The sequence below is a fragment of the Engraulis encrasicolus genome, chromosome 2 (genome assembly GCF_034702125.1).
Source record: "Engraulis encrasicolus isolate BLACKSEA-1 chromosome 2, IST_EnEncr_1.0, whole genome shotgun sequence".
NCBI lineage: Eukaryota > Metazoa > Chordata > Actinopteri > Clupeiformes > Engraulidae > Engraulis > Engraulis encrasicolus.
In genome coordinates, this window is record NC_085858.1 from 52379428 (window position 1) to 52406428 (window position 27001).

The window sequence follows — 27001 nt, forward strand, 5'->3', positions numbered from 1 at the left end:
CCAAAACATGGATCTGGAATGAGCGGTCCATGGGGAAAAACGGACTTACTCACCAAAGCCTATTCTTAACCATGGGGTTCTTACACTGGAACACCAGCGGTTTCCAAACAAAATAGCCATGTGAATAGGCTCTTTCTAAAATAGCATTCGCTTCAAACTGAAAAATCAAATGCATTTGATCAGATTCTACAAGTACAACCTGCGTCCCTGTACTAATGGCCAACATGGCATGAGCAAGCTACGCCAGTATGAGACATGCTCGTACCTTCTTGTTGCAGCCCAGCTGATTAGAAACAGTCACTGCAGTTTGGTATTGGGGAAAATTGGTATTGGATGGTGTAAGAAAATAATCATGCATCTTGATTATTTTATTTCTACAAGATGGCCAAGCTTCATGATAGAAAGGTTAAGAGTAATGCATGAAGAGCACTGAGGAACAAGTAGGCCATGTTCTCACCACAGACACTCGCTGTCCTGTCAAGTGACATCTTCATCACAAGATGTTAGTAGGCCTTGGGTGTGCCCTCAAGATGTTCTCGGAAAAGGGAGGATATTTTCTGCACAATCCTCCACCCAGATAGCAGTGCAGTCTCCTCCAACAGCTGCAGTTGGCCCACTGACAGCAGGCGGGCGTTGGCAGGGGAGTACTGGAGCTGCTCGCCTCCCTCTCCAGGTGCTGTGCTGCAATACCATAAGTCTTTTCCTTTGAGGAGCTGTAACGTGACGTGGTATCTCCTCTCCTTAGCTGTTGTCACAGTAAATATTGTGTGTTGCGGCCAGAGGGAAATTTCTGGATGACCCAGAAATTATGTACGAATCAGCTGATCTGTGCTCTGATATATTCACTTGAGACGATGCGTTGTCTATTTTACCATTACTTCATCCACTGGAGAAAAAAATCATACAACATTCAGACGTTGGAATATTTGTGAGTAGAGTCACTGCTGTCTGGATGGTGCTACCAGCAACTTAACTGACATGCATAACCTGATTCGCAGACCTGAAAAGCAATTCAAAATAATGGTTGGGCATAGAGGACTATTGGAAATGGTTAACGGCAACCTATCCTCCTACCTCACCACAACATGACCCAAGGAGCCATGGCAGAGCTCCCCTATGCTGAGGACCTCACTGTGTGAAGCAGTCCTCCTCCTCCTCTTCGCTTGAAAACACCCCTCTGGACAAGATCTCAGCTAGCTAGCCAGCCAGCCTGCTGACCGGCTACTTGTCCTGTAATTGGCATTACGAAGGCTTTAATTGAGTTAGCAAGCTCAATAGCGGCAGTTAAATAAATGGATAAACAGAGCAAACGAGGGATAATTTGATAACAAGGAGGAAATGAACAGGCAGGCGGTGGTGGTCGGTCGGCCTCGGCTAGTCATCTGCAGAGTTGCTTGCTGTCAGCTGGCTCTTTGCTGTCGGTAAACGAGCGGATGGTGTTGGTTACATAACTGATCAGCATCAGAAAAGCTTCCCCTGCAGGTATTTTGTCTCCTGTGTATTTCAGTTATGACAAGAGATGGGGAAACCTCTCAGCTTTGGCGTGAGTTCTGTAATGAGGCTCAATAAGCATACAGTTGTGTGTGTCCATGCAAACATTGTGGAAATAGACTTTATGGGAAGCAGTTATGTAGTCGTTGGAACAACCTGATCCTTGAGAATTGGATGGTAGTGTATTTGTTGGTTTTTCCTTCTTTACACATTCTACTCAACTTCTCAACCTTGATCAACAGTTTTTTTTCCTTCTTCAGTGGTTTGAAGATGGTCAGTCAGTTCATTTTTGTTGTATTACTCTCATTTTATTTCTCTCTCTGCCTCTGGATCACTCTTTCCCACTTTCTCTCTCTCTCTCTCTCCCCCCTCCTCTCATGCTGTCTCTCAGGTTTGTGTGTAAGAATAACGGCGTCCTGTTTGAGAACCAGCTGCTGCAGATCGGAATCAAGTCTGAGTATCGCCAGAACCTTGGTGAGCAGTCCCTCCCTCCCTCTTACTCCCATTACTCTTCTCATCGTGCACTGGCACTCCTCCTAACCCGTGAACTCCCTGACCTCGCCAGGTGTCAATACTTTGTATGCTGTGCATTAACTCTTGTGTGTGTCTGTGTGTCTGTGTCTGTGTGTGTGTCACAGGGAGGATGTATCTGTTCTATGGCAATAAGACTTCGGTGCAGTTTGTCAGCTTCGTCACCACAGTTACCTGTCCGGGAGAACTGGGGTCTCATATCCTTCTGTCAAGTCAATTTAGTTGTCAGTTGTTCATTGGTCTTAAAACAATGGACTGATGATGGTTTGGGCTATATCATCGTATTAGTTACCAGTAATAATATTATCTATCTCTGTATCAGGTCCAGTTCATCAGGAGTGTTTGAAGATGCATGCAGGGTGAGGGACTCTCTTTCTATGAATCGAAGGCCTGTTACATATGCCCTAAATGTTAGTTATGGTCATAAGCAGAAGGCTTTTTTTTCTTTTAAAGATATATTTTTGGTCTTTTACAACATTATTGATGATGGGACAAACCACAGAGAGGTGGACAGGAAGCGAATGGGGAGAGAGATGGGGAGGGGTCGCAAAAGACCCGGGCCGGGAATTGAACCCGAGTCGGCCGCATGGCAGACGAGTACCGTACCGGTAAGCAGATGGCTTTCAGCGGTAGTGGTCCTGTTTAGGCCCTTTTCCACTGCCTGCTTTCTACCTGGTACTGCTTGACATGGCATGACTCATAGTTTATTTTGGAAGCTAAAACCCAACATTGTGATATCCAAATATGATGTTGCTCAAACTGTTTATAGCCTAATTCGATAGATTAGATATCTGTTGGCCTTACGTTAGTCAACTAGCCTACCTAAAGTAATGCTACTTGATAGGGCTGCACAATTAATCGAAAAATAATCAAAATCTTGATAACATAGTGAAATCGAACTCGTGATTTTAATCGTGATTTAATCGTGGCAATAGTGACCTACTTTTGAGAGCGTCCTTGAACCCAGAACATACTGACAGGCTGGTGTTTCTGGCCTGAAATCGGTCCACTTAAGTTTTACTTAAGCCTTTACATAATTATTACAATTCATTTTATTTTGCTCATCCCGTATGTAATTCATTCTTGGTTATATTTCATCTTGTTATAATTTTCAAAAAAAAATCTGCAAAAATCAATAATCGTGATTAATAATCGTGATTATGATTTTGACCAAAATAATCGTGATTATGATTTTTTTCCATAATCGTGCAGCCCTACTACTTGACGTCAAAAGCGTAACTCCAACCATACTCCGGGTAATGGAAACACAAACCAGGCTGACTGAAGACTATCCCTGTGTCTCATTCCACGCACTTGTGTCAGTGCACTGACGGTTAGTGCACACAGTGCACTGAGGTCTTCAGTGCATATTGTCGTGGAAAAGTTTGAGTACTATGCACTTTGCCCTCGCTGGAAGTGATGGCTGAGCATAGCATTAGCTCGCCAAAATATCGGTTGGCTACTATTTACATTGCACAGGGTCTCGTGCTTGTATTTATATTTCCTTCACCCCAGAGGGCAATTATCACGCATACAATACTTGGCTTGGCATGAAAAGGTTGGTGTCTCAGCAACATCACTTACAGAGTTATTAGACTGTTGGCCACACTCTTCTACTGAATTGAACGCTAGCGTTTCTTCCGTTTCACTGTCAACATGGCATCTGTTTAGTGCGTCCAGTGTCCATCGTTCAAGCATTGCGTTTTTCGTCATTGTTAGGGAATCATCCGGGCGCTTTCAGTGCACTGACTGAACAGAAATGTTCAGCGTGAGCGCCCTATGCACTGAAACATTGTGCCCGAAGTGCACAAGTGCGTGGAATGAGATAGAGGATGACATTGTTCGGGAATTTTCCAGTGGAATGAGAGTCAAACTTTTGAGATGAACGGGAGCGAGCAGGAGCGGGAATAAAGATGACTGGAAGCGGGCAGGAACGGGAATAAAAATGAACGAAAATGAATGATTTTGAGTGGGAGTGGGTGGGATTGGGAGACATTCTTACAGGAGTGGACGGGATGGGATTCGTTTTTTTTTTCACTACAGTCCGGGATGGGATGGGATAGGATTTTTTTTTGTCAGGGACCGTGATGGGACGGGAGTGAAAATCCACTCCCGTGTCATGCTCTAGATTGAGACACAGGGCATCACTCACCTCAACAGGACACAGCACAACATGGCCAGGTTGTATGTAGAGAAGTGTCTTTCGTATGCACAGGTGTGTGTGTGTGTGTAGTGGTGTGGTGTGTATTGTCCTTAACTGGTCCCACAGATTAACGTGCAGGTGAAGCCAACGGAGACTCTAGTGGAGGGAGGAGCACAAGTGCAGCAGGTGGTCAACATCGAGTGTCTCACCGACTTCATCGACGCACCGCTCCTCAACATCAAGTTCAGGTGCTGATGCCACATCAGCTAACTCATTTGCCCTCTGGTTGAAGTGTGTATGTGCAGTGGCAGGACATAAAAGTGTTTTATGAATATGTTGTGGTTGTCAAGTCAAAATTTGTTACTTACTTATCAATTGATGGAATACAATAATGGAACATGTTTTCTCTCATTTCATCAATTTCAGTGTCTTCACCCTGCCACACAGATGCGCACTCACTCTGACACCCTCTACCTCTCCCTCCCACTGTCTTCTTCTAGGTATGGCGGCGCACTGCAGAATCTGACCCTCAAGCTTCCGGTCACCATCAACAAGTTCTTCCAGCCCACTGAGATGGGATCGCAGGAGTTCTTTCAGCGCTGGAAACAGCTCAGCCAGTAAGTGTGCGTGTGCGTGTGTCTGGCTGGCTGGCTGGCTGGCTGGGAGACTAGGAAGGAACGTACAGCCATTTGGCTTCTGTGTAGTTAGGTAGAAGTGTTTCATTTTACAGTACTGGTATTGTTAGGTAGGCACTGTACAACTCAGCAATTGTGTTATTGAAGACTGATTGACAGATATGCAGGGCCAAAGCAGTACCAAAAGATGCATTCAAATTCTACGAATTAAGCTAGGTTGGTTGTTTACTGTTTGCTGTTTGGATTGTTGTGCAAGGCGTCATATTCTTTGCTTGACTTGGAGGCATTCTAGTCCTTCCATGCTGTACGAGACTGTCAGTATGCTGTACGAGACCTTTACTAGTAATCTTTCAACAGCCACCATGCACTAAGTAATTCGTTTTTATCTTACCACGATTCTAACGACTGATTTTGTAAATTGAGCAACGCAAGGGGCCCAGTCTCTTGCTATGTGTTTCCTGATTGAGCTTTTACAAGTGTTGTTTATACTGGCTGCACAAAGGTGTTTGAAGAAGACACACCCTGAAAGAAACGCCAGATCTTTGCTCCCTCCTCATTGGTGGAGAATTACAGCTTGGCACTTATGATGACCTGCCTGACTAACCTGCGTGCGTTTGGTAGGGTGTTGGCTTCAGCGGGGTAGTTACTGATCTGTGTGTGTGCGGCTGGGGTGGGGGGGGTGTTTGTGAGCACCGTTACATGGTTGTGTAAGAAGTTCAAGCGGAGAGCCGCAACGTTGCACAATATGCCCAGCCCTGTTTTTTTGTGTTTGTAATAAATGTGTTGGGGCTCTTTTTCTCTTCTTCGCAGACCAGCACAGGAGGCACAGAAGATCTTCAAGGCGGTCCATGGCATTGACTCAGAAGTGGTTAAAGCAAAGGTGTGTTTACAGATCAGAGCATCTGCACTGTTACTAAGAGACATGCATACAGTTTCATACGCCAGTTGAACATGAGGACCACGCATGAGCAAATCTCCAAATTAGGTCAGCCACATTCACCTGCATACAATCTCCACTTAAAGTGCCCTCCATAATTATTGGCACCCCTGGTTGAGATGTGTTAAAAGCCTTAAAATAAATTCAGTGTTTATTGCAGAAGAATACTGTCACACTGAAAATTGTAGGAAAATGTAGCCTTCAACTCAAATGAATTGTAAGAAAATAAAAAAAATCCCTGACTAAAAAATAATTATTTTTCATTAAATCACCTGTTCCACAATTATTGGCACCCTTAACAATTCCCAGGAAATAAATATAATTGAAGCATTTCTGTAATTTCTACAGTAGTTTACAAAGTTTACCAGAGTATGTAGGAACATTTAATTAGTAATTAATCACTTCCTGTTTCCCTGGGGTATAAATATGACGTGACACCGAGGCCATTTCTCTTATCCACTCTTAAACATGGGAAAGACAAAGGAACACAGCATACAAGTGAGGCAGATGTGCGTCGACCTTCACAGGTCAGGCAGAGGCTACAAGAAGATTGCCACTCAACTGCAGCTGCCCATATCCACTGTGAGAGGAATAATTAAGAAGTTCAAAACAACTGGAACAGTGGTAAACAAGCCTGGACGAGGACCCAAGTTTATTTTGCCACCACGCACAGTGAGGAGGATGGTAAGAGAAATCAAAAGATCTCCAAAGCTCACTGTTACAGAATTACAACAAATGGTAGCATCCTGGGGTCACAAAGTCTCCAAATCAACCATCAGGCGCTGTCTACACGCCAACAAGCTGTTTGGGAGGCATGCACGGAGAAAACCTTTCCTCACTCACAATCATAAACGCAAGCGTCTGGAGTTCGCCAAGCGGTATTGGGGCTTCAACTGGGACCGTGTGCTTTGGTCAGATGAGACCAAGATTGAGCTTTTTGGCAACAAACACTCTCAGTGGGTCTGGCGTACCACGAAAGATGCGCATGCTGAAAAGCACCTCATACCCACTGTGAAGTATGGGGGTGGGTCAGTGATGCTGTGGGGCTGTTTCGCTTCCAAAGGCCCTGGGAACCTTGTTAGGGTGCATGGCATCATGAATGCTTTGAAATACCAGGACATTTTAAATCAAAATCTGTTGCCCTCTGCCCAAAAGCTGAAACTGGGTCGTCACTGGGTCTTTCAGCAAGACAATGACCCTAAACATATGGCCAAATCTACACAGAAATGGTTCACCAGACACAAAATCAAGCTCCTCCCATGGCCATCTCAGTCCCCTGACCTCAACCCAGTTGAGAACCTGTGGGGTGAGCTGAAGAGGAGAGTACAGAGGAGAGGACCCAGGTCTCTGGATGATTTAGAGAGATTTTGCAAAGAGGAATGGCTGAAGATCCCTCTTTCTGTCTTTTCCCATCTTGTGAAACATTATAGGAGAAGATTAGGTGCTGTTTTGTTGGCAAAAGGGGGTTGTACAAAATATTAACACCAGGGGTGCTAATAATTGTGACACACATTATTTGATGTCAAATAATTATTTCTTTATGTGGGATTTTTTCCCCACTGAATAAATGCACTTGTATTGAAGGTTGGATTTTTCTCTTTTTTTCCATTAAGGTCCCATATTATTTTGAAAAAAAATAAAATAATTGGAAGCTAAAAAACACATCTCAACCAGGGGTGCCAATAATTATGGAGGGCACTTATGAAGCAATAAGAAAGGCAGAGAGACACAGACCACAACATGGTGAAACAACAACAGGCACTTGTCCACACACCCCAGATAGAACTCCACAACAGTGTAATACAACATGCTATCATGGCAGAGTGTTATGATGGCACGCTGACTTGAACTGTCTATCATGTTTGTGCATTACGCCTTTGCATGTTAACTCATGCTCCACAATGCCTGTGACGGGTTAAGTTTAGGCATGGTTTTGGTCAGGGCACAACTTCGCCACAATTTCACGATTTCCTTTGCTTGTTTCACTGTTCTTTGCAAAGGTAAAGCAGCCTAATCGTTGCTTTACCGACAGGTTAAGGTTAGGTATGGATGGTTTTGGTCAGGGAACAGCAGACCATGTTCGCATTTAGCAACAGAAATTTGCCAATACAGCGGGAAAACTGCGGAAACCTCGTCACGTGACAAAAGTGTTTTCCCATGGCGTTGAGGACAACGACTTACCTTGCAATTGCGTGAAGCAAATACGCCTTTGCATGAGGATCTGGCGAAATACTCCTGTAGCTAGATGGAAGGTTTGTTTTTGACCAAATAACAATGCAAGACTCACTGGTGATTTTTTTCCCCTTTGTTTTTTGTTAAGTTTAACACTTAACTAAGTCTAAGCTGTGTCCCATCTCTCCCCACCCACACTTCACTGTTTCATCTTCCACTCGTTTTGTCAAGGGGAAGTTTGAAGAGATCTTAATCACTTCCCCTTGCTCTCGAAAGTATTGGGACACGCTACACTTTCACATGCACCAGTGAAAGAGAGCGTTTGGGACAAAAAGGAGTGGAAGTGGCAGTATTGGGAGGGACGGAGCCCAATTCTACCCCCGCACTTCCCCAGAGTGATATAGGCTTATGCACTGGCCTGGCTAACTGCTGCCCTCCCCTTTCTCCCGTGTGCAGCTGCTGGGCCTTGGGACAGCCCTGCTGGAGAACGTGGACCCCAACCCAGAGAACTATGTGTGTGCTGGCGTCATCCAGACCAAGGCCCAGCAGGTGGGCTGCCTACTCAGACTGGAGCCCAACGCCCAAGCTCAGGTAAGCCGCCCTCACCTCGCTCAACACATGCAGCAACACAGACCCGCGCACAGACACATACACATATAAACGCACACAAGTGCACACACTCAGAGACAGGTGAATACACACCCACCTTTGCACAGTACCATTGTCAGAAAAACAGTCCCAATTCCTAAGTCTTACTCAAAGCCTTCTTTCGGCCTTTGGAGCCACAATATGACCTTACAATTGCCATATATACATGGCCTTAATGGTAATAAAAAAAAAAGACTTGGTAGTACATACAATGCCTCCCCTCAAGTAGTCTGGGTAGGCTAAACTGCGAAGTCAAAGAACATAAATCAACTCTGCGATACCAGTGTGTACTCCACCAAGAGGTTTTACGCATGATCTCTTGGCCACGTTGCCCCTTCATCAGACGTAATATTTCTGGCAATATTGAGTGTGATGAAGGCTTTTTGCTTGCAGAGTACTTGGATTAGAAAGCATTTGTCAAAGGATGCTGGTGTCACAGACTTTGTTTCTGCTCTTCTTTTCTTGGACGGCAGCTGTCCTCACGCACTTCTACACACTCCCGCAGTCGAACACAACACACACACACACACATCTGTACACGTGCACGTGCATCACCTGTTGTCCGTAGTACACGTGCACGTGCACTCTCTGTTGTCTGCCATGACGTCTCTGCTGGCATGCTCTTGAGCTCAGCTTAACCTCTGTCTTTCATTGCATCTCACTGATGGGTTTGTGTCTCTGTGTCTGCTGCTGCAACTCAAGCCTGGGGAGCAGGTAACATTCTTGCTCTCTCTAACCCTTTCTATCTCTTTCTGTTGCTCTCTCTTTCTTTTACTATATCTGTAACTGTCTCTTTAGCGCTCTCTCTAGCTCTCTAATGGTTCCCCTTCATAGCGCTACTGCTCTTCCTCTTCTATTTTCTCTCTCTCGCTCTCTTTCTCTCCCTACCTCTATCGCTCTCTCTCCAACATTTTCTACCTCTCTCTCTCCATCTTCTATCTATATATATACTCTCTCTTGCTCTACTGATTTGTCGTTCTCTCACTCTTTTGCTCTGTAAGCTCTGTGAACTCTCTCTCTGTCTCTCTCTTCCTCTTATGTCCTCCAGTTTTTTCTCTCCTTTAGTTTCTCCTGACTCTCTCATTCCTCTCATCCTATTCTCTCTTGACATCTCTTTTGATCACAGCAGTCTCTCTCTCTCGCTCTCTCCTTCTCTCTCGCTCTCTAGCTTCCCCTCCCTCAGTGCAGTGGTAGACTCCAGGCCATTGGGTGTTGTCATTCATGTTCAGACTCCCCCACTTGTTTGTCAGTTGGACCCGTTGTGAAAGTTTCCATGACATTTAATTGTGTAACATAGAAGTATGCATGCATGCCATGTTGTGTGTGTGTGGTGAGTTAACGTGCGTGCGCAAAGTTTGATCTTCTGCGCTGCGCATTCATGTGTGTATGAGTGTGTCATGTCTGTGCATACAGTTAGTATGTGCTTAAAATCCAAACTCCCTTGTAAAGTCAGCATAGCACAGTTAGTGACCGTAGATAAAACAATTCAAAACAAAATTAACTTTCTAATATACGTTCTATTTCTCTTTTTTTCTCTGATTCTCCCTTCTTCTCTTTTGTTTTTTTCCTCTCTCTCCTCCATCAGATGTACCGGCTGACCCTGCGCAGCAGTAAGGACACCGTCTCCAAGCGTCTCTGCGACCTGCTGGCAGAACAGTTCTAAGAGCTCTCCCCCTGGAATCCATGCCTAGACCATCACCTTCCTAGAGCCCACGCAGACCAGACCAGCGCTCTAACTTTCCGGAAAAAAACAACACAAAACAAAAATCCTGAACAAAAAAAACAAACAAAAAGAAAGAAAAAAATCTTCAGAAGCATTCGTACATAAGGGAAAAAAGTAGTCGTCGCTTTGCGACGGCCATATAACTGTCCTAATTACAATTATTATGATTATTATTATTATTACTGTTATCATCAGCGCTACAGTTCTTGTTTTTATTGGTGTTTACCTGTGTGTATATGTGTGTGTGCATATGTGTGTAAGAGTGTGTGCGTGTTCAATTGCACGAGTGTGTGGCAGTGAGTGAATGAGTGTGTGAGGGAGCGAGTGTGTGTGCGAGTTTGTGCGTGCGTGTGGTACAGAATTGTGGTGGTCGTTGTGTTCTCCGTCCGAGCCTGGTGACTGAGGTGTGCTCTGTGCTTGTGTTGGCAGCTGGTGTGCGTTGTTGTTGCTTTGGGGAAGGTGTGAGTGTCGAGCATCAGCTAACAGTTCGGCGCACGCGTTTAACATTTCAAAAAAAAAAAATTGCGTAGCATTCCAGTGAAGTGCACACATTTAACTCAACACATGCACCCACACACGTCTTTTTCACATTCCTTTATAAGCCATGGATAGGAAGGAGGACGCACCAAAAAAAATCAATTTCTTCCCCCTCCATCCCTTCTCTCCCCTTACTCTCGCTGACATGCACAAAAAACTAAACTCTGAGGAGTTGTACCATTGAGGTAGAAACACACTAAGGTTGGTCCAATTGCCTCCAGGTGGGCTGGAGAAGCTGCCTGCCTCCCTTGACTGCCCAATCACCCCCGCTACATCTCTCTCCCCTTCACACATACTTCAACTGTTGTGCTCTCATCTCGGAGACACACACACACACACACACACCCCTGATACATCTACACACACACACTCACACAGTCATTTTTGTTATCTGGGCGATCACTCAATAATCCATCACGAAAACAACAGAATATTCCACACTGACATTCCCGTACTCACAGGCGTGGAAGAGCAGGCTTAGTGCACTTTAACAAGGCTCAGGCAAGGGGAGTGATCACGCACCCTTCGTTGGACACCCCCCTTCTCTCCTTTCATTGGCTCATCGCTTTTCATGTCCCCGTTATGACTTCAGAGATGAGGGGTGGCTTGTGATTGGTTGGGGACATTATTGATTTGTTCTGTTTTCTGTTTCGATTTGTTTCATTTTGTTCTTTTTTTGTAATTACCTTGTCATTGTCATCTCAATCGCAAATGCTGATGTTTGTAGTGTTGCTGTTCAACTTTTACATTTTGTTGGCCCATTTCATTGCTTTTGGAAACATTTCATTTATTTCCTGATGTGATGTGGAGGATCACATGTTTAAGGGTTTTTGGGGTTTATGCCCTGTCGCAGCTCACCACGTTTCCCCCCTCGTTGTCTACTTAGAGGAGAGGTGTGTGAGGGCAGGGCAGGGTGACAGGAAGAGAGTGATGTGGTTGTCCTACATCTGTCTGTCTCTCAGTCGGCCTGTCTGTCTGCACATGAAGAGTGCAGCAGATGGTTATTTTGTACATACTGACACATACACAAAGCACTACAGAGATCTGCAGTAAAAAAAAAAAAAAAAAGAATTAGACTCTGATCTCAGTCTCTCAAGTACACACACACACCTCTCCACACACACACACACACCTCTCCACACACACACACACACACACACACACACACACACACACACACACACACACACACACACACACATTCCAACATATTTTGACACATGGGACTAAAGCCAGAATTATGTATTGAGTTGTGGTGAGGTTGTGACAGAAGAGTCCCCGTTTGAGCACTTATCATGTAGACATGTTCATAAAACAAAGTATTCCGATCTGCACACACACTAGTATGGAAAAGTTAAGACAGTAGTCAACACACACAAACATGTATCTTAGATGGCAGAACAAAAACTATATAAACAAAACTTAAGAACGATTAGGACCAAACCAGCTGCCAACAGTCAACCACAACGCCAGGGATCATCTTGCTTTGGTTCAGCATTAGTGTGTGTATGTGTGGGAACGAGTGGGACTGTACCATATTATAAGAAAAAAAAATCTAATGAAGTTTATGGGACACTGTCATATATGTTGAAGAATGAGGAGTCACTATGCTTCCCGCCTTGATGCAAAAAAGAAAAAAATACTTTTGCAATCCGGGTGGGACTTTGTCATTGTAGTTGAATTTGAATCATTGTCATATTTGTGTGTGCGCGTGAGCGTGTCTGTGCAGTATCCGCTAGCTAATACAGCCCCAGTGTATCGGTGTTAAACCTGTCAGATACCTGTGTTAGATTCCAATTTACTCTGTACTGAAAATGTGAAAGTAAAACTATGCCATATATTCACATGCCTCTTGTGTGTTCATTGGTGTGTACAGTGTGTGTTGTATTGCATACACGATGAGCACTGCAGAGATTGATCTATTTAAAATAGAATAAAATGTTTTATTGTTATTGTACATAATGTAGGCTCCATAAGAAATCAGACTGACAGCACCTTGTGATATAGCCTATACAACAGCACAAATAGTCTACTAGTGCAAACAAGAAGTGAATAAGCGTATGCTGTAAACTAAAATGATTGAAGCATTCAAGTATGATGGCTGTGTTGTGTTGCATCTGCAGCCAACCATCAAAATACAAACATCACTAACGCCCTGTTCTGCATAGCAACAAATTAAATTATATATATTTTAAAAGATGCACACGAGGTTTGTCAACCAGTCTCAGTGCAGGGCGATTACATAGTCTTGCAAATATAGCAGTATGAGGATCGCAAATCTTCAATAATTTACGGTAGCCTACTGACAGGCTGCGCAGCAGTTCTGCATGAAATAAATGATGGAGGACTTGCCTACCGTTAAAAAGAGTCTAGCAACAACAGCTCAAACGACTGTAACTGCAGTGTAAGCCTGACTAAACTGACTAAAACAGTGGGGGCGGGTGACATCTCCCCTCCCTCCCTTTCAGCACAGAGAATGATGGCAGCCCATCCATCCCCGTCAAACTGTCGGGATCCTTGGCCAAACTGATGATGTCGAACAAAAGGAGCGTGCCCGCGCGCGCGTCACTGTGGAGCGCTCGGCGCTCATTGGCTGAAAATGACATCACATACAAATGTACTATTCTTGGCGTCTGGAATCGGCATTACCTCATCCTTTTCCTCCCCTCTCTCAGGTATAGACATTCAACAACAAACAGCGATAACGTCGCAGATCGAGGACGGAGTCCACTGGAACACATCACCAGCGGACATCTGAGTAACCTTTCGATTATTTACCACAACAAATATTCAATAATTTCTGTTTAAAACGACAACTAGAAAATCTCAACGCGGCAGCAACATAGGACTGACGGCGTGTAGGCTACTTCCTTTCAATGCATTGAACTTTTAAGCCGCAACGCTTTTCATTTTGCACCTATCCTTCCCTGCAAATCGAGATTTTCCCTGCACACTGGGAAAGTAAATCAGTGGTGAGTGAATAATCTATTCATTACGAACGATTAACACTTCTACAACTTGCCTACACTAAATGCACGCAATATTTTTTGAATTGCATTTCAAATTTTGCTCCATTTGTTGCGATGGAGACTGTATCGGTTTTGGCGTGTGAATTTCCAAACCGTAATGCTTCTTGTTTTGTGCTGTGAAGTCCTTATGAGTTGCCTATTCGTGTTGTAATGTGATTATAACTCATGCATCTGCGTCATGTCTTGTTTTGGCTCCATAAAGTCTGGCCACATGCTCCCCTTCGCTCCTCAATTATTTATACAATTATCGATTTATTTACTAATGCATCTGTTTGTTTCATTATTTCAGAGGTGATTCAGAAGATAGGAGCATGGTGTTCCACAAGGAAAGAGACAACGAGCGTCCGCCGCTCTCCTGCATCCTGCCTCATCTGTACCTCGGCGCAGAAACAGACGTCACACAGGTAACTTAATTGTCCTTAAATCAAGTAACTTCTTTCATTCTTGCGTGCACATCGAAATGAATATTCCAGCACAATCCCAGTTTCACGAATGTGCATGGTGTTGGAGTTATGCAGGCGACCTATTACATGGTGCTCAAATTGACATGAGCTCATCTGGGTCGAATGGAGCGGCTAACCTACTTCTTCTATTGTCCTATAACAACACCGCGTGTCTTTCTTTTCTCTCCGTTTTGTAGGACAGTCTGTCGGCGCGGGGCATCTCATACGTGCTCAGCGTCAGCCGGTGCTCCCCACAGCCCACATTTCTCCCCAAGTCTCAGTACCTTCGCATCCCCATAGATGACTCCCTGCGGGACGACCTGCTGCCATGGATCCCGCAGGCGCTACGCTTCATTGGTGAGCTGGCTGTGCACTGCTGCATTCATTAACAAGCACTGACAGGGCGCTTGCATGATGCGTGTGCTCACAATCTCTCTCTCTCTCTTCTTTCTCTCTCTCTCTCTCGACCCTAGATGGGGCCATGTCTCTGGGATGTTCAGTTCTGGTGCACTGTGCTGCAGGAATTTCTCGCTCGCCAGCCCTCGCAGTGGCCTACATAATGTATCGCCTTGGAATGGACCTGGATCATGCATACAGGTAGGATGACATCACTGTCTTTAGACCCCCACCTGAGGGTGCAAAAGGCCTACTGCCTGTAGGCCTAACTGTTACACCAAATGCATAGCAATGTAAATGTTGCACTGTACATTGTGTTAATGTCCTGATTATAATGGTTGGTGTTTTGTTGCGTGGCTTGCAGGTTTGTCAAGGAGCGTCGGCCTTCCATCTCCCCGAATTTCAACTTCCTGGGCCAGCTGCAGCTCTTCCAGGGCACCCTCAGTCCCGCAGGCTCAAGCCCTCATCACACCACCACCAGGCCCTCTGATGGAGCCCTGGACTCACTACCATCATCAATAAAAAACACCAGCAATCGCACAGAGTGCAGTCCAACCCATGCACTGCTCTCAACCAAACTCAGCTCCAGTGCTCAGGATGTTAAAAATAGCAGTAGCAGCAGCAGGGTGCATGCTGAAGACAAAAATGTAAACAACACACTCCGCCACGAGGCCTCTCACACCACACTGACACAGGGGCATCAGGATTGCACCAAGCAGCAGGACTCAACCACTGCAACAGCACAAAGTGTCAAGCGAGCTGCGACTCAGTCTAAATCACCAGAGTTCACCCTCTCCCTCTCAGACAAGCTCAAGAGCCTCACTCTTAACCTGCAGCCCATCGAGGTGCAGAGGCCGGCATCGCCGTCTGAGTCTAGCACAGCACAGCAGCGCAACAGCAGCAACAACAGCAACAACCCCCAGAAGCCAACCAGCCTCCACATTCCCTCAGACGCAGCAGGCTCCATCTCGGAGAAGCGCAAGCGGCTCACCCTGGCCCTGACTCCAGTGAGTGGCTCTCCTCAGACAATGCCACAGCAGCAGCAGCAGCCGGAGGAGCGCAGCAACAAGAGCAAGAAGAGGGGTGACGTCTGCCAGGATCCCGCCTGCAGTTTACAAGTCGGCCACAAGGGGGAGACAGGCACCGCGCAGCACAAATCAAGGAAGTCGCTCAGGAAAGCAGAAGATGAGAAGGAGAGGCTGAGGAGGGCGTCGAGGTCCAGGCGCTCCAACTCTCACCGAAGCTCCTCGCGTTCTGTCTCCAGGAGGAAGGACCAGCAGAGCCAGGAGAGAGGCGTCCAGAGGGAAGCAGAGGCAACACGAAGCGCAACAAAGTACCACCAGAGCCCCACGGAGCTGAGAGGGGCCAAGCCTGTGAGGAGCAAGAAAGACCTCCCTACTCCATCATCGTCCACACTCATGAGGGGATCTCTGCATAAGATTCCTCCGTCTACTGCGGTGGAGGCGGTGGAGGGGTCGAGTGGCGAGGCCGACCTCATGTCTCCGCTTAGTCTGACGGTGAATAAGCTGCTGGACTGGGGGGAGAGGATGCTGCTTGGAGTACTGCTGGGTCCTCGCATTAAGGTGGCCCAGCCTGCCCTGCCTTACCGGTGCTGAGGGAGGACTTGACGTGGCCCCAAGTGTGACTTACTTGAGACTGCTGAGAAGGGATAAAAACAAAGCAGAACTTGTTTGCCTGACGAAGGATGAGTGAGATTTACAGGATTATGAAGGGAAAGTGTGAATGTGGAAAGTTTTTTTGTGGATTTGATTTGTTTGTTTTGAGTGAGTGGGTGAACCGGGCCTTTTTACATGCAAGCTGACTTCAGATCATCCGCATTGACAAACTGTGGTGAATATTTTTATTAAAGGAACTCAGGATGCCTGATTGCAGAGCAGGGCTCTTATGCTCAGGCATTTTGTTGAACTGAACATTGAACCCTTATTGCATGTTTAGCACTCCTACTTGTGAGAGATACAAGCTTACCTGCAGAACGATCTACAGACCATCACATCTTCTACTCTTGACTTCTCCGACATGGACTCTATTATGTATCCTATCCTGGAAAGAAATGATTTACAAGTGTCTGTACATCTTAGAGACCCATAAAATGCCTGAGTGTGTGGATTTATTTATGGAAGTATACACATTTATTAAATTATTACTATTTATTAAATTGATATTTTGATGATGGTATTTTAACACCATGGCTTGTACTGAGATCACAGTGTTGATTAAAGCTGAAAGCTCCTAAGGGTCTGACTTCTTCATTGGTAGTTTTTGTCTAATACATGTTTTGTGCAACTCTGTGGTAACATAGTACTGACCCTATACATTACACACAAGCAGAGATCCAAAATAAGCTACAACACTGTCTATAACCTACCACTATTTTCCTGTCTAGTAATAGTTGCCATATTTAAAATATAAGCCTTGCATTATTATCATAACCCATCTGCAGTACCGCCATTGGTGGATTTTAGATCTCTTGTAATTCTAGGGATTTCTCATTAACATAATTGTGAATTTTGGAAAAGAAAGGTCTAAGCAAGACTTTACGACGTGCCATGCGTTGTTTGACACCGAGGTCGAAGAAAAGCACAGGGTAGCCCGTTTATTAGAGAGAGCACTTCAAATTATGCTCTCCAAAAAGTGTGGGCGAGCCATCCGCTCTCAGTCACTACGCCCATGATCATGATTCACATCCGGCAAGGCGCGCACCCTGTTGCCGAAATTCCATGCGCTGTCCAGGCTATACTGCATATTTTCCCCCCAACATACAACCCTCCACCCAAGGTCTCTGGTTGAAGTGCCTGTTACTTCGTTGTTTAATTGCCCATCTAATAATAACCTCACTGGCATATTAATAATTATAGGGCCTATAGGATATTGCATTGTTTGCATGTCAAAGTATCTACAAACAAACACATTACTGTTCTTCTACTGCTCTATGTCGGATGATATTTGTGGTCTTTCCAATAATGTCCAAATAAGGAAATGAACAAGACCAAAAGTATAGACAATGCTTTATTCTGAACAATCTTCATAAAAGAATAGCGTCGCTTAATCGATTACATTAGTTGACACGAATCGCTCTTCTTTGTGTGTAGGCAACCACGTCCTGCCAATTAAGACAGTCTATGGGGAAATCAGCTGAATTTGCCAAAGTTCGCAGAGGACAAGCGCTGACAAAAACAACGGAACTCTCGGACACTCCCATTCGTACGTATGAGAAATACGACAGAGAGAAAAACGCCCCGGGCTATGAAAAAAAGTCGGAAGGAGAAAAGAAACCCAAGAAATGACAAAGGAAGAAGTAGCATAGTATGTTCTCCGAAGTTGTAACCAGACATCCATCAATCTGACATTAACGCATGGGATTCCAAGCAAGCCTATGTTGGTTCAGTAGGCTTTACATTTTCCGGGTTAACATCCACTGAAGAGGAATCAAACGCATTGCTAGAGAGCTGGCTAATTACTACTCAGTTGTGTCAAAGCTAAAGTAGGAAAACTTGGCATCTCCGGATTTGACTTACCAAAGGCGTCTGCGGAAGGAAGGTAATCCAAGTTTTTCCTACGCTTGGAATGCACGGCAGCAGACAATGAATTAGGCCTGATTGCAAAGAAATTGATTCATTTTACAGCTAAGAACAAACACAGGTTAGTTAAATTCTTACAGGGAAAGGATACTAGTATTATATAAAGGTTATTTAACGAGGTTGATATGATAGCAATGGCGCGTAGCGCAACAGGACAGACCCAAGATGTGGATATTGTTGCCTGTTAGAAATGTACCACGGGAGTGGGCTAAATAAAGCAGAATTGGTGTCATTAGTGCTATTAGGCTTTACTTCCCTAACTTAAAAATAACCAACTTGAAAAAACTTTCACGCCTGGTCGGTATATGAGGCCCTGGCAGTTACTTGGTGTAAAAAGCTGCCATGGCGCACTGTTTTTAAATTGAAAGATGCGTAGTGTGAACATTAAATTCTTTCCTTTTGTTTTGTCTTGTGATTTGGATTCGGCCGATAACTGCAGGGCTTTCACCTGGTGCGGGCTGTGGAATATTTAAGAGGGAAACCATGTCCTCTGAAGAGGAGAGATTCAAGTTGGTAGTCGTGGGCGGCGGCGGTGTGGGGAAAAGTGCACTGACCATCCAATTCATCCAGGTAAGAATGTTGTCCAAGCCCTATCAATGTATAGCCTTGATATTGCATTAGTTTTGTCCGTTCCTGGTAGGTCCTTGTTTGAGTTTGTGCCCGTGTTTGACTTGTCTTTATTGCCAGTAAAGGGTGTGGAGAGCTCCTCTCAAACATGTCTTCGCTTGCCTTGACCAAAAATGTCCTCAGACTCTAGTGCGGTGAGCTAATGCGTACTGAGTAATGATATGATTTCTGTCTTTTCGTTTCAGTCATATTTTGTATCTGACTATGACCCAACTATTGAAGACTCTTACACTAAAATCTGCACAGTTGACGGGACAGAGACACGACTGGACAGTAAGTATCTGGAAGGCTCAACAAAAAATAATCTGCTCAGATTGTTAGTCACCAGTCACTGGAAAATGGTAAACTCAAATGGGGTGGTGCAGAACTTTTTAGGGTTTTAGCCAGGTTTCTCATTCCAAAAGAGGTTCTGAAACTCAGTCAGAATGTTCAGGGCGAAGCAGAGGAGTTAAATGCAGTTGAAAAGCCCGCTCCTAAAAAGGATGCCCAAAATCCACACAGACAATTTGCATATTGTACTTCATGTATGACTAGACTCTAGACTTGTAAATGATGAAGTTTTTTTGTGTGAAGGGGGCTGTTAAGCAACATGTTGCATGGTCATGTGCATGTGTTTGACAAACACTGTCTGTCTTTGTCATTCATTAATTATTGGCAAGGGGTTTATTTGGCCAGAACAAGGCCCAGCACATGAAGTCTAAGCGCATGTCCTTGAAATAATGGCTTTTTTTGTTTGTTTGTTTTGGATTTTTTTACAGAAAGTTTGATAGCATAGAGGCATCTCCATTAAATACTATCCTATAAAGCTCCATTATGTGAGAATGTGACTAGAATCATGTCATCAACCCAATCATCAGTTCAACCTTCCATTGCAAATCTGGACAGAAACAATTCTAAATGAACCGTTAGCCTAATCCACACCGCACCTCCCAGGCCCTTCACAACAGGTCCGAAACGAAACATGCATTTGCGGTGGCAAAGACGGTAACTCAACGAGGACTTCCATGAAGTGTGACCCTGGCCTCAGTGTTTGTTTGTCTTGTTTGTATGAAAGTGGTGTGTGTGTGTGTGTGGTTTGGTTTCTCTAGTGTAGTGTTTCTCAACGGGGGCGGTACAGCACCTCAGGGGGCGTTGGGGGACACTAGGGGGGGCGTTGAGAAGGATACAGTTGAGAGGGGGAAGTGCCTAGTCATTGGGGGCATTAGTACGTTTTTAATACTAAAGGGGGTGTTGACAGCCTTATCATGCGGTCGAGGGGGCGTTGGGAGCTTGTGATGAGGTCAAGGGGGCGTTTGTTCAAAAAAGGTTGAGAACCACTGCTCTAGTGGCTTGTTGTTGATGCTGGGCTAAGTAGCGACCATACTTCCTGTTCATTGGTGTGGGTGTATGTATGTGCGTGTGCCTAATGCTTACTGTGGTGTTTTCTGTATAGTCCTGGATACAGCGGGGCAAGAGGAGTTTGGTGCCATGAGAGAACAGTACATGCGTTCAGGAGAAGGCTTCTTACTAGTATTTGCTCTCAACGACAGGGGCAGGTAAGTTCAGAGTGAGTGTTTGTGTGTATGTGTGTGTGAGTGAGGGAGTGAAAAAAATTCTACTGTGAGCGCATGCGTGGGTATATTTTCACACAAGTCTCATTTGAGAACTGAAAATCAGGTTTTGAGAGCATCTGTGTTCGTGTATCTGTCTTGTGGCAAGCACACTTTAGCACCGCTGAATTCCCCCTGTGGTGAGTGACAGCTGTGTGACTGAGCATCATGCTCAGTGACAGTGGAGAGGTTGTTTTTGGGGGGTGAGCCTTTTGGTGTAGAGGACACAGTCTCCGAAGGTTTCCCCCAGCACTTAATAGTTGAGACAGCCACCTTGACAACAAATATGTACCCTCCTCACTAGGCCCCATGTAAAGATAAAGATTAATGTAATTTTTGACGTTTCTTCACAACAAATTGGGGGGGGGTGTGTGGGGGGGGGGTGTCATAATGACACTGCGTGTGTCTGATACCTGCTGACCCCCGGCCACCTTGCCTAATGAATCTTCTGCAGGACACAATGGCCTCCTCATATATGCTAGTCTGGATTCAGCAGAGGTGAAGATGAGAGTATTTTATTTTTGGATAGCTGGGTTGTTGGCACTTAGCTTCAGGTACAGTATAACACTAAAATGTTATGTGTAGTGCACATGTATTTTAAGCTGTTGCTTGTGAAACTCTTAGCCAGGGCAATGGTGTAGCACATTATAAAATCTTTGGGATTGTTCAACCGCTCCAATGTTTTGCTACAGTTTCCTGATTGAACGTTTTGTTTGGCCACAATGTAGCAAAATGTTCAGCAGCAGCCTTTTGGGCATGTTTGCTACTGTTTGGTAGGTGTATTCCACCAATTATCAAATCTGTGACCATGTTTTGTTTTGCAACAGTCCACAAAGTATCCCCCCTCTGCTACCATAGGCTCATGGCTTGAGACACACAACAGGGTGTTCAGTGCACCTCATGTCTCTTGAACATGGCTGGTGTAGTTACTGAAGCGCTTCATCATCTTTTACCTCTGCCCAACACTGCAGACAAACAAAAATACTTACAATAATTCACCATTCAATTCAACAATTAAACTAAGTAACTAACTTGATCAACTGTGCCAAAGATTATCAGACACTATCATGTAGCATTAATTTAGCAAACACTGAAATAATCAACTACTGTACCGGTTCATCATGTTACAGATCCACTACTATGTTGTCACAAACCCTAACACACAAGACGCCATGTCATAACAGCCACTTAAGGTGATGGCCTCCTGTTTACCTTAGCAACCAACGCAACAAGCACAACTATGGTGATTGAGAAGAATCAACATGCTCGTTCTTATTGGCTTGTAATGGATTAAGTGCCTTCAGTTCAGTTAAGTAAGATTAACAACACCAGGGAAATGGTTGAAAAGAGCTGCCTCCACTCCACTGGTTCCTACAGCGTTGTCCAGTCAGGAGAGGCAAAATGACATTTGTGTTGACATGCACTGTGTGTACTTCTTTGTGTTCTCTAGTTGATCAAACATTGCCCAAATTAACCCTCTGAAGTGTATGTGAATGCAGTACGTATTTACTCAACTACCATGTTTGGTTCACTGCACGTTAATAAAGTGCTGATAAGTCATGGTAAAGATGATTAACCGTTGGGTAGCACTCAATAATTCCACCTCTGTAGGAACAGCATAGCAGTGACAAATATTCATGCATCTTTCAAACCTTCTATGCTGTTCCTACTTAAAGTTCTAGTGGCCGTTTAAGTCAAAAGTGGACAAAATTAATTACCGCCCCAAGTATTCACACAAGATTTAGTTGTTGATCTCCAAGCTGCATCATGATCTGGTCACTTAAACTACTTGCTGGTCATCACTATGATACAGCATGCACATCACAGCAGCATGTAGTCGTCATGTGACTCGTTTCAATACTGTGTTGTCAAGCATCCCTAACAATAAGGGCAATGTGCCATAGATAGCATTCGGATCTCAACTTAAGTGTCCAATAATAGGCCTGTCTCAGATGTCTATATATATATATATATATATATATATATATATATATATAATTTGGTTTGTTTGTTTTACTCAGTCATGACATGTTTACATTTAAGTGTGAAAGGATGAAGTCCATTATGGGCCTGCACAGCCATGCTTACAATACAAACTGGCATTCTTACAACACAAACTTGAGCTGTCCAGTTGTCAATGAGGAGGCATCCAGCCAAGTGTTTTAATAGGGTCTTGCACTGCTGTGATGACTGGTCACACATTTCTGAAGTCATGAATTACTTGAATGACTAGATGACCTTTAGGCTTCTGATTTTAAACCAAAGAGCACCTCTCTCTCTCTTCTCTTACCCCCTCGTCCACTCTGTCTGCTTTTACTCTTATCAGTTATAATGAAATACAGAAGTTCCACACCCAGATTCTTCGAGTGAAAGACAGAGATGACTTCCCCATGGTTTTAGTTGGCAACAAGTCAGACCTTGATCACCAAAGAGTGGTAAGGAATGACCAACACATGTCAATCATGTCATGCATTTCTTAAGTTCCGCAATTAATTGATACTGATTTGCGCTATTACTCACCAACTGCTCTTTTGTTCTGCTGTAGATAACTAGAGAGGAGGCACAGGGCTTTGCCAGGGAACACCGGATTCACTATATGGAGTCCTCTGCCAAGAACCGTTACAATGTGGACGAAGCCTTCCTGGAGGTAGTGCGGGCAATCAGGTGTGTAAACACCAACCGCAACGTGTGTGATGCATTGTTTAGTTTTACTCTATGTTCAGTGATGCACTGTTCAGCATTACTGTGCGTTCAGCAGCCACTGTGGTGTAAGTCATTATTTCTCTATGGAGCGGAAGAAAATTGTCCACAAAGGGTAAACTCTCCTGCTCCGAAAGGATATGGAGAAATGAGGATGAAAAAGAACATAACCAATTGGAATGTAGCTACATATTTATTGATGTCCCAAGTTGATAAGCCAGACTTATTCTGTGTGTGTGTGACAATCGCAGCTCTGTAGCACACCTGTCATTGTCACATTATGTGCAAATGAAGAAGTTAAAAATGTTTTGACGGCGAAACTTCAGCTTCATCATCGACCTTGGAAATGTGTTTGCTTTCGAATTTTGGTCTGAATGTACAGTTACAGTACTGAACCTCTGTTTCTGTTCAGTTTTTTTTTTCTTTTTCTTTATGTTGTCCGTTTTCTTTTGTAGGAAGTTTCAGGAGACAGAAAGCCCACCCCTCCCTGCAAACCATGCAGGTAAACCGAAAAGCAGTGGTTGCCCATGCACCATCCTCTAACTGCCCATGCTGGACCAAGCAGCGGATCGAGTTTATAGGTTGTTGGGTTTTTTTTCCCAAGAAAGCCAATGTTGTGGTGAAGCATGATTTTATTTTGTTCAGTTCATTCGCACTTTTAAAAAAAAAATGTATTTCAAACTTTTTAAACTGTTTAAGTGTTTGGTTTTTATGTGGCTATATCATTTCATTATACTGCCAGACGACGTTAAAAGGGAACGCGATTGTGTTAAAAATTAGAGCAAGCTCAAACGTACAGGAAAAAAAAATTGAACTTGAAAAATCTGGAACTTTGTTGTTGAAAGAGACGATCTGTCTCCATTGGGGGGTGCTATTTTTGCCCTTGACTGTGCAAGTCGATTTGTATTTTCAATAAGGGACTGAAGGTGAGCAAAGCCTCCATGAACTGACAGGCTTTAAGGTGTATTTCAGTGTCTATAATTATAACTTTGCATATCCCAGAGGTTTGGTTTAGCACCTCTGGTGTGTGTGTGTGTGTGTGTGTGAGAGAGCATTTTGTGCGTGTGAGTGATATTGGTGAGGTGTTCAAGAAACTGTCTAGAGCTACACACGGAGGACTAGACTACACTCGCAGAATGACTCAGAAATGCCTTTTGTTCTTGCTACACCAAAGTTCCAGAACTCCTGGGTCACATGGTAAGACGGTGAGCCATAGGCTGGCTGGCTATGAGTCTGTGTGGGACTAGTAACAATCCGAAATGCATTCATATTTTCCCAGGTTGCTACTGTGCCACTCTGTGTTATTTAAATAGACTATGGAGTGGAGATGCCTGCTACTTTTTACTTTTTTAAAACTTACCAAACAACACAGTTATACAGAAGTAGGTTAACACTAAGAAGATTAGATGCCATTTATTTTTGTCATATCTGTATGAATGTGTGTGTGTGTGTGTGTGTGTGTGTGTGTGTGTGTGTGTGTGTGTGTGTGTGTGTGTGTGTGTGTGTGTGTGTGTGTGTGTGTGTGAATGGGGGGGGAGGGGGGGTTGCTGTATATGCGTGCGTGTTAGGGAGGGAGTCTGTGCATTTAGGTACTTGTGACTGCACATGTAGAGGTGATTCTTTGTATTCTTTTGGTGCACTGTCTTGAAACAGTGATTTTTGTTTTTGAATATATAGAGCACACAAATTGTACTGCATCAACTGATGATCACTGGCTACGCTTACAAGAGAGACATTTGTGTGATTACATAGGGCAGGGCTATTCAAATGGCGGCCCTGGGGCCAGATGCGGCCCTTTGATGGCAAGGTTCTGGCCCTCTAAAAGCCCCTTGACATACAGAATCGTTTTTTGGAATTTAGAGATAAAAGTATGGGTTCTGTATCGAGCTGAAACGGGACACAAGGGACGTTAAAATGCAGGAAATTACATCTAAGAAATGCAAAACTTTCTGGGGGAGAAGCCCCAGACCCCCTACCTCCTTGAAGTCTCCCGTATTTTTTTCATTGACAGTCCGCAACCATAATACATACGTATAGTTTGGCCCCTTTACTCAGACGAATTTGAAAAACTGGCCCTTGTTGACATTTAATTGAATACCCCTGACATAGGGAGTGAACATTTGTCCCATAAATAAAGCAATTCTTTCTCTGGCCACTAGGAGGAGCCTTGCTCACACAGCAAGTCATCACGAAAATCCCACAATAATGATGCCAATTTTAAAAGAAATGGTATGTGTCCAGCCTAGAGTCACCAACCTGTTTGGATTGCAAAAAGCGTGGGAAAACCCTGAGATCCATTTGTGTACATACATTGCCATATGTTGTCAAGTTCTGAATGTCTTAACTGAAGGGCATGTTTGACAGTGTGATGCCTGACAGCTTTGCTGTGGTGAAAATGTATTGTAGCGGAATGCAATGTTTAATTTGTCAGATGAACTACAGTTACTTACACCTGACCTCCTACCATCTGCTGCAAGCCTATATGTGCACCCTGTATGCCACCGTTTTGTATTGACACAATGTACTGAAATCAATCAAAGACTTTTATACCAAATTAAAGTATTATTTACTTAAAAGTATGTTGTGTTATTTGTTACAATGAATGTGTTGTGACCATATATTGTTTTTAATCGTTGTGAAAAAAATCTTGTCCCAGTCATCTATAATAGCCTACCGTATTTTTACAGTCTACAAAGAAACTGAGAGCAGTAAGATGCACCTTTCCCCATGCTGTTTGACTTTAAAACACTATAATAATAATAATAATAATTGTATTTGTATAGCACTGTGTCATACAAGGCATGTAACTCAAAGTGCTTGACAAATGGGAAAAAACATTGTTAGAGATAGATTTAAAAGGAGAGGAGAGATAGATTTAAATGGAGAGGTATAGAGGAGAGGCAGAAAAAGCAGGAAGGCAGAGGAAGAAGAGATAGACAGAGAATGTAGAGTCATAAGGTCAACGTAGGTTAGGACCAGGATTCTTAGATGTGTAATAGTGGCTGGGCCTATCATAAGTCATAGATAGTCACACAGAGATTGGGCGCTCAGGTGCGGCCCCTGGTGGCATCAGGGGTGAGGAAAAACTCCCTTTCGCTTGATTCATAGTTTGTGAGGGGGAAAAAAGCTCAGTGAGGTCTGAGAAAAAAAGACCCCCTGTAGTCAGGAAGAAACCTCAGGCAGAGACCAGCGGCCACCTAGGGGAGCCCCTGCCAGGGGTGATCGGATTGCGAGTAGTAAGGGCGCTGCGGCGGCTGGGACACTATGACGTCTTGGCAGCTAGGAGTTGGCAAGGATGAAGAGGTGGGTCTTCAGCTGCTTCTTAAAGGAGTCGACGGAGGTGGCTGATCGGATCTCGATGGGGAGGGTGTTCCATCTCTTGGGCGCATAGCAGTGCAAACGCGGCGTCGCCGATCTTCTTCTGCGGGGGGGGTGGGGGTCCTTAGCAGCTTGGCATCAGTGGACCTGAGAGCTCGAGCAGGGGCATAAAAAAAGAGAGCATGTCTGAGATATAGCTAGGGGCAAGTCCATTTAATGCTTTAAATACTGTGAGCAGAATCTTAAAGTCGATTCTGTATGAGACAGGTAACCAGTGCAGGTCTGCCAAGACAGGAGAGATGTGCTCTCTCATTCTGGTTCTTGTTAGGATTTTTGCCGCAGAATTTGAATCAGTTGCAATTTGTCAATTAATTTTTTTGGGAGACCAGAGAAAAGAGCATTGCAGTAGTCTATCCTACTGGTGACAAAGCATGAATAAGTTTCTCAGCGTCTTGTCTTGTCGGGGGGCCAAGCCGCGCACTT

General features: G+C 44.3%; 3 protein-coding genes across 5 annotated transcripts in view; all 3 read left to right on the forward strand.

Annotated features, from left to right (window-relative positions):
• ap2a1 (adaptor related protein complex 2 subunit alpha 1) overlaps positions 1-12661 on the forward strand; it is a 40708-nt gene extending 28047 nt beyond the window's left edge. The window contains exons 15-21 of one of the 2 annotated variants that reach the window (XM_063191002.1): positions 1883-1965; positions 2130-2219; positions 4290-4413; positions 4666-4782; positions 5611-5680; positions 8366-8500; positions 10143-12661. In XM_063191002.1, coding sequence (XP_063047072.1) covers positions 1883-1965; positions 2130-2219; positions 4290-4413; positions 4666-4782; positions 5611-5680; positions 8366-8500; positions 10143-10220 — 697 coding nt within the window. In that variant the 3' untranslated portion in view covers positions 10221-12661. Of the gene's footprint in view, positions 1-1882; positions 1966-2129; positions 3028-4289; positions 4414-4665; positions 4783-5610; positions 5681-8365; positions 8501-10142 lie in introns of those variants that run through there. The other variant, XM_063190995.1, reaches the window with a different exon arrangement.
• A 120-nt stretch (positions 12662-12781) lies between these two features.
• si:ch211-195b15.8 (dual specificity protein phosphatase 16) lies at positions 12782-16940 on the forward strand. Its single transcript, XM_063191043.1, has 5 exons — positions 12782-13789; positions 14136-14250; positions 14487-14646; positions 14763-14886; positions 15050-16940. Exons 2-5 carry the CDS (start codon positions 14158-14160, stop codon positions 16299-16301), a joined length of 1629 nt encoding a protein of 542 aa, XP_063047113.1. The 5' UTR covers positions 12782-13789; positions 14136-14157; the 3' UTR covers positions 16302-16940.
• Positions 16941-17634: 694 nt separating this feature from the next.
• On the forward strand, positions 17635-25776 carry rras (RAS related). 2 transcript variants are annotated; one of them, XM_063191197.1, is made up of 7 exons: positions 17635-18243; positions 18724-18854; positions 19097-19184; positions 20344-20446; positions 22827-22935; positions 23046-23164; positions 23656-25776. In XM_063191197.1, the coding sequence occupies exons 2-7, from the start codon at positions 18768-18770 to the stop codon at positions 23741-23743; spliced, it is 594 nt and encodes a 197-aa protein (XP_063047267.1). In that variant the 5' UTR covers positions 17635-18243; positions 18724-18767; the 3' UTR covers positions 23744-25776. The 2 variants fall into 2 exon arrangements, with proteins under 2 accessions (XP_063047267.1, XP_063047273.1); XM_063191203.1 differs by lacking the exon at positions 17635-18243 and adding an exon at positions 18251-18345.
• Positions 25777-27001: the final 1225 nt, after the last annotated feature.

Bases quoted from the DNA above. Each gene is read 5' to 3' on its own strand.
- si:ch211-195b15.8 (XM_063191043.1), top strand. From the start codon at position 14,158: ATGGTGTTCCACAAGGAAAGAGACAACGAGCGTCCGCCGCTCTCCTGC. The intron at 14,251-14,486 runs GTAACTTAATTG...TCCGTTTTGTAG, and splicing joins CAGAAACAGACGTCACACAG to GACAGTCTGTCGGCGCGGGG. The intron at 14,887-15,049 runs GTAGGATGACAT...CGTGGCTTGCAG, and splicing joins GACCTGGATCATGCATACAG to GTTTGTCAAGGAGCGTCGGC.
- rras (XM_063191197.1), top strand. From the start codon at position 18,768: ATGTCCTCTGAAGAGGAGAGATTCAAGTTGGTAGTCGTGGGCGGCGGC. The intron at 22,936-23,045 runs GTAAGGAATGAC...GTTCTGCTGTAG, and splicing joins ACCTTGATCACCAAAGAGTG to ATAACTAGAGAGGAGGCACA. The intron at 23,165-23,655 runs GTGTGTAAACAC...TTTCTTTTGTAG, and splicing joins GAGGTAGTGCGGGCAATCAG to GAAGTTTCAGGAGACAGAAA.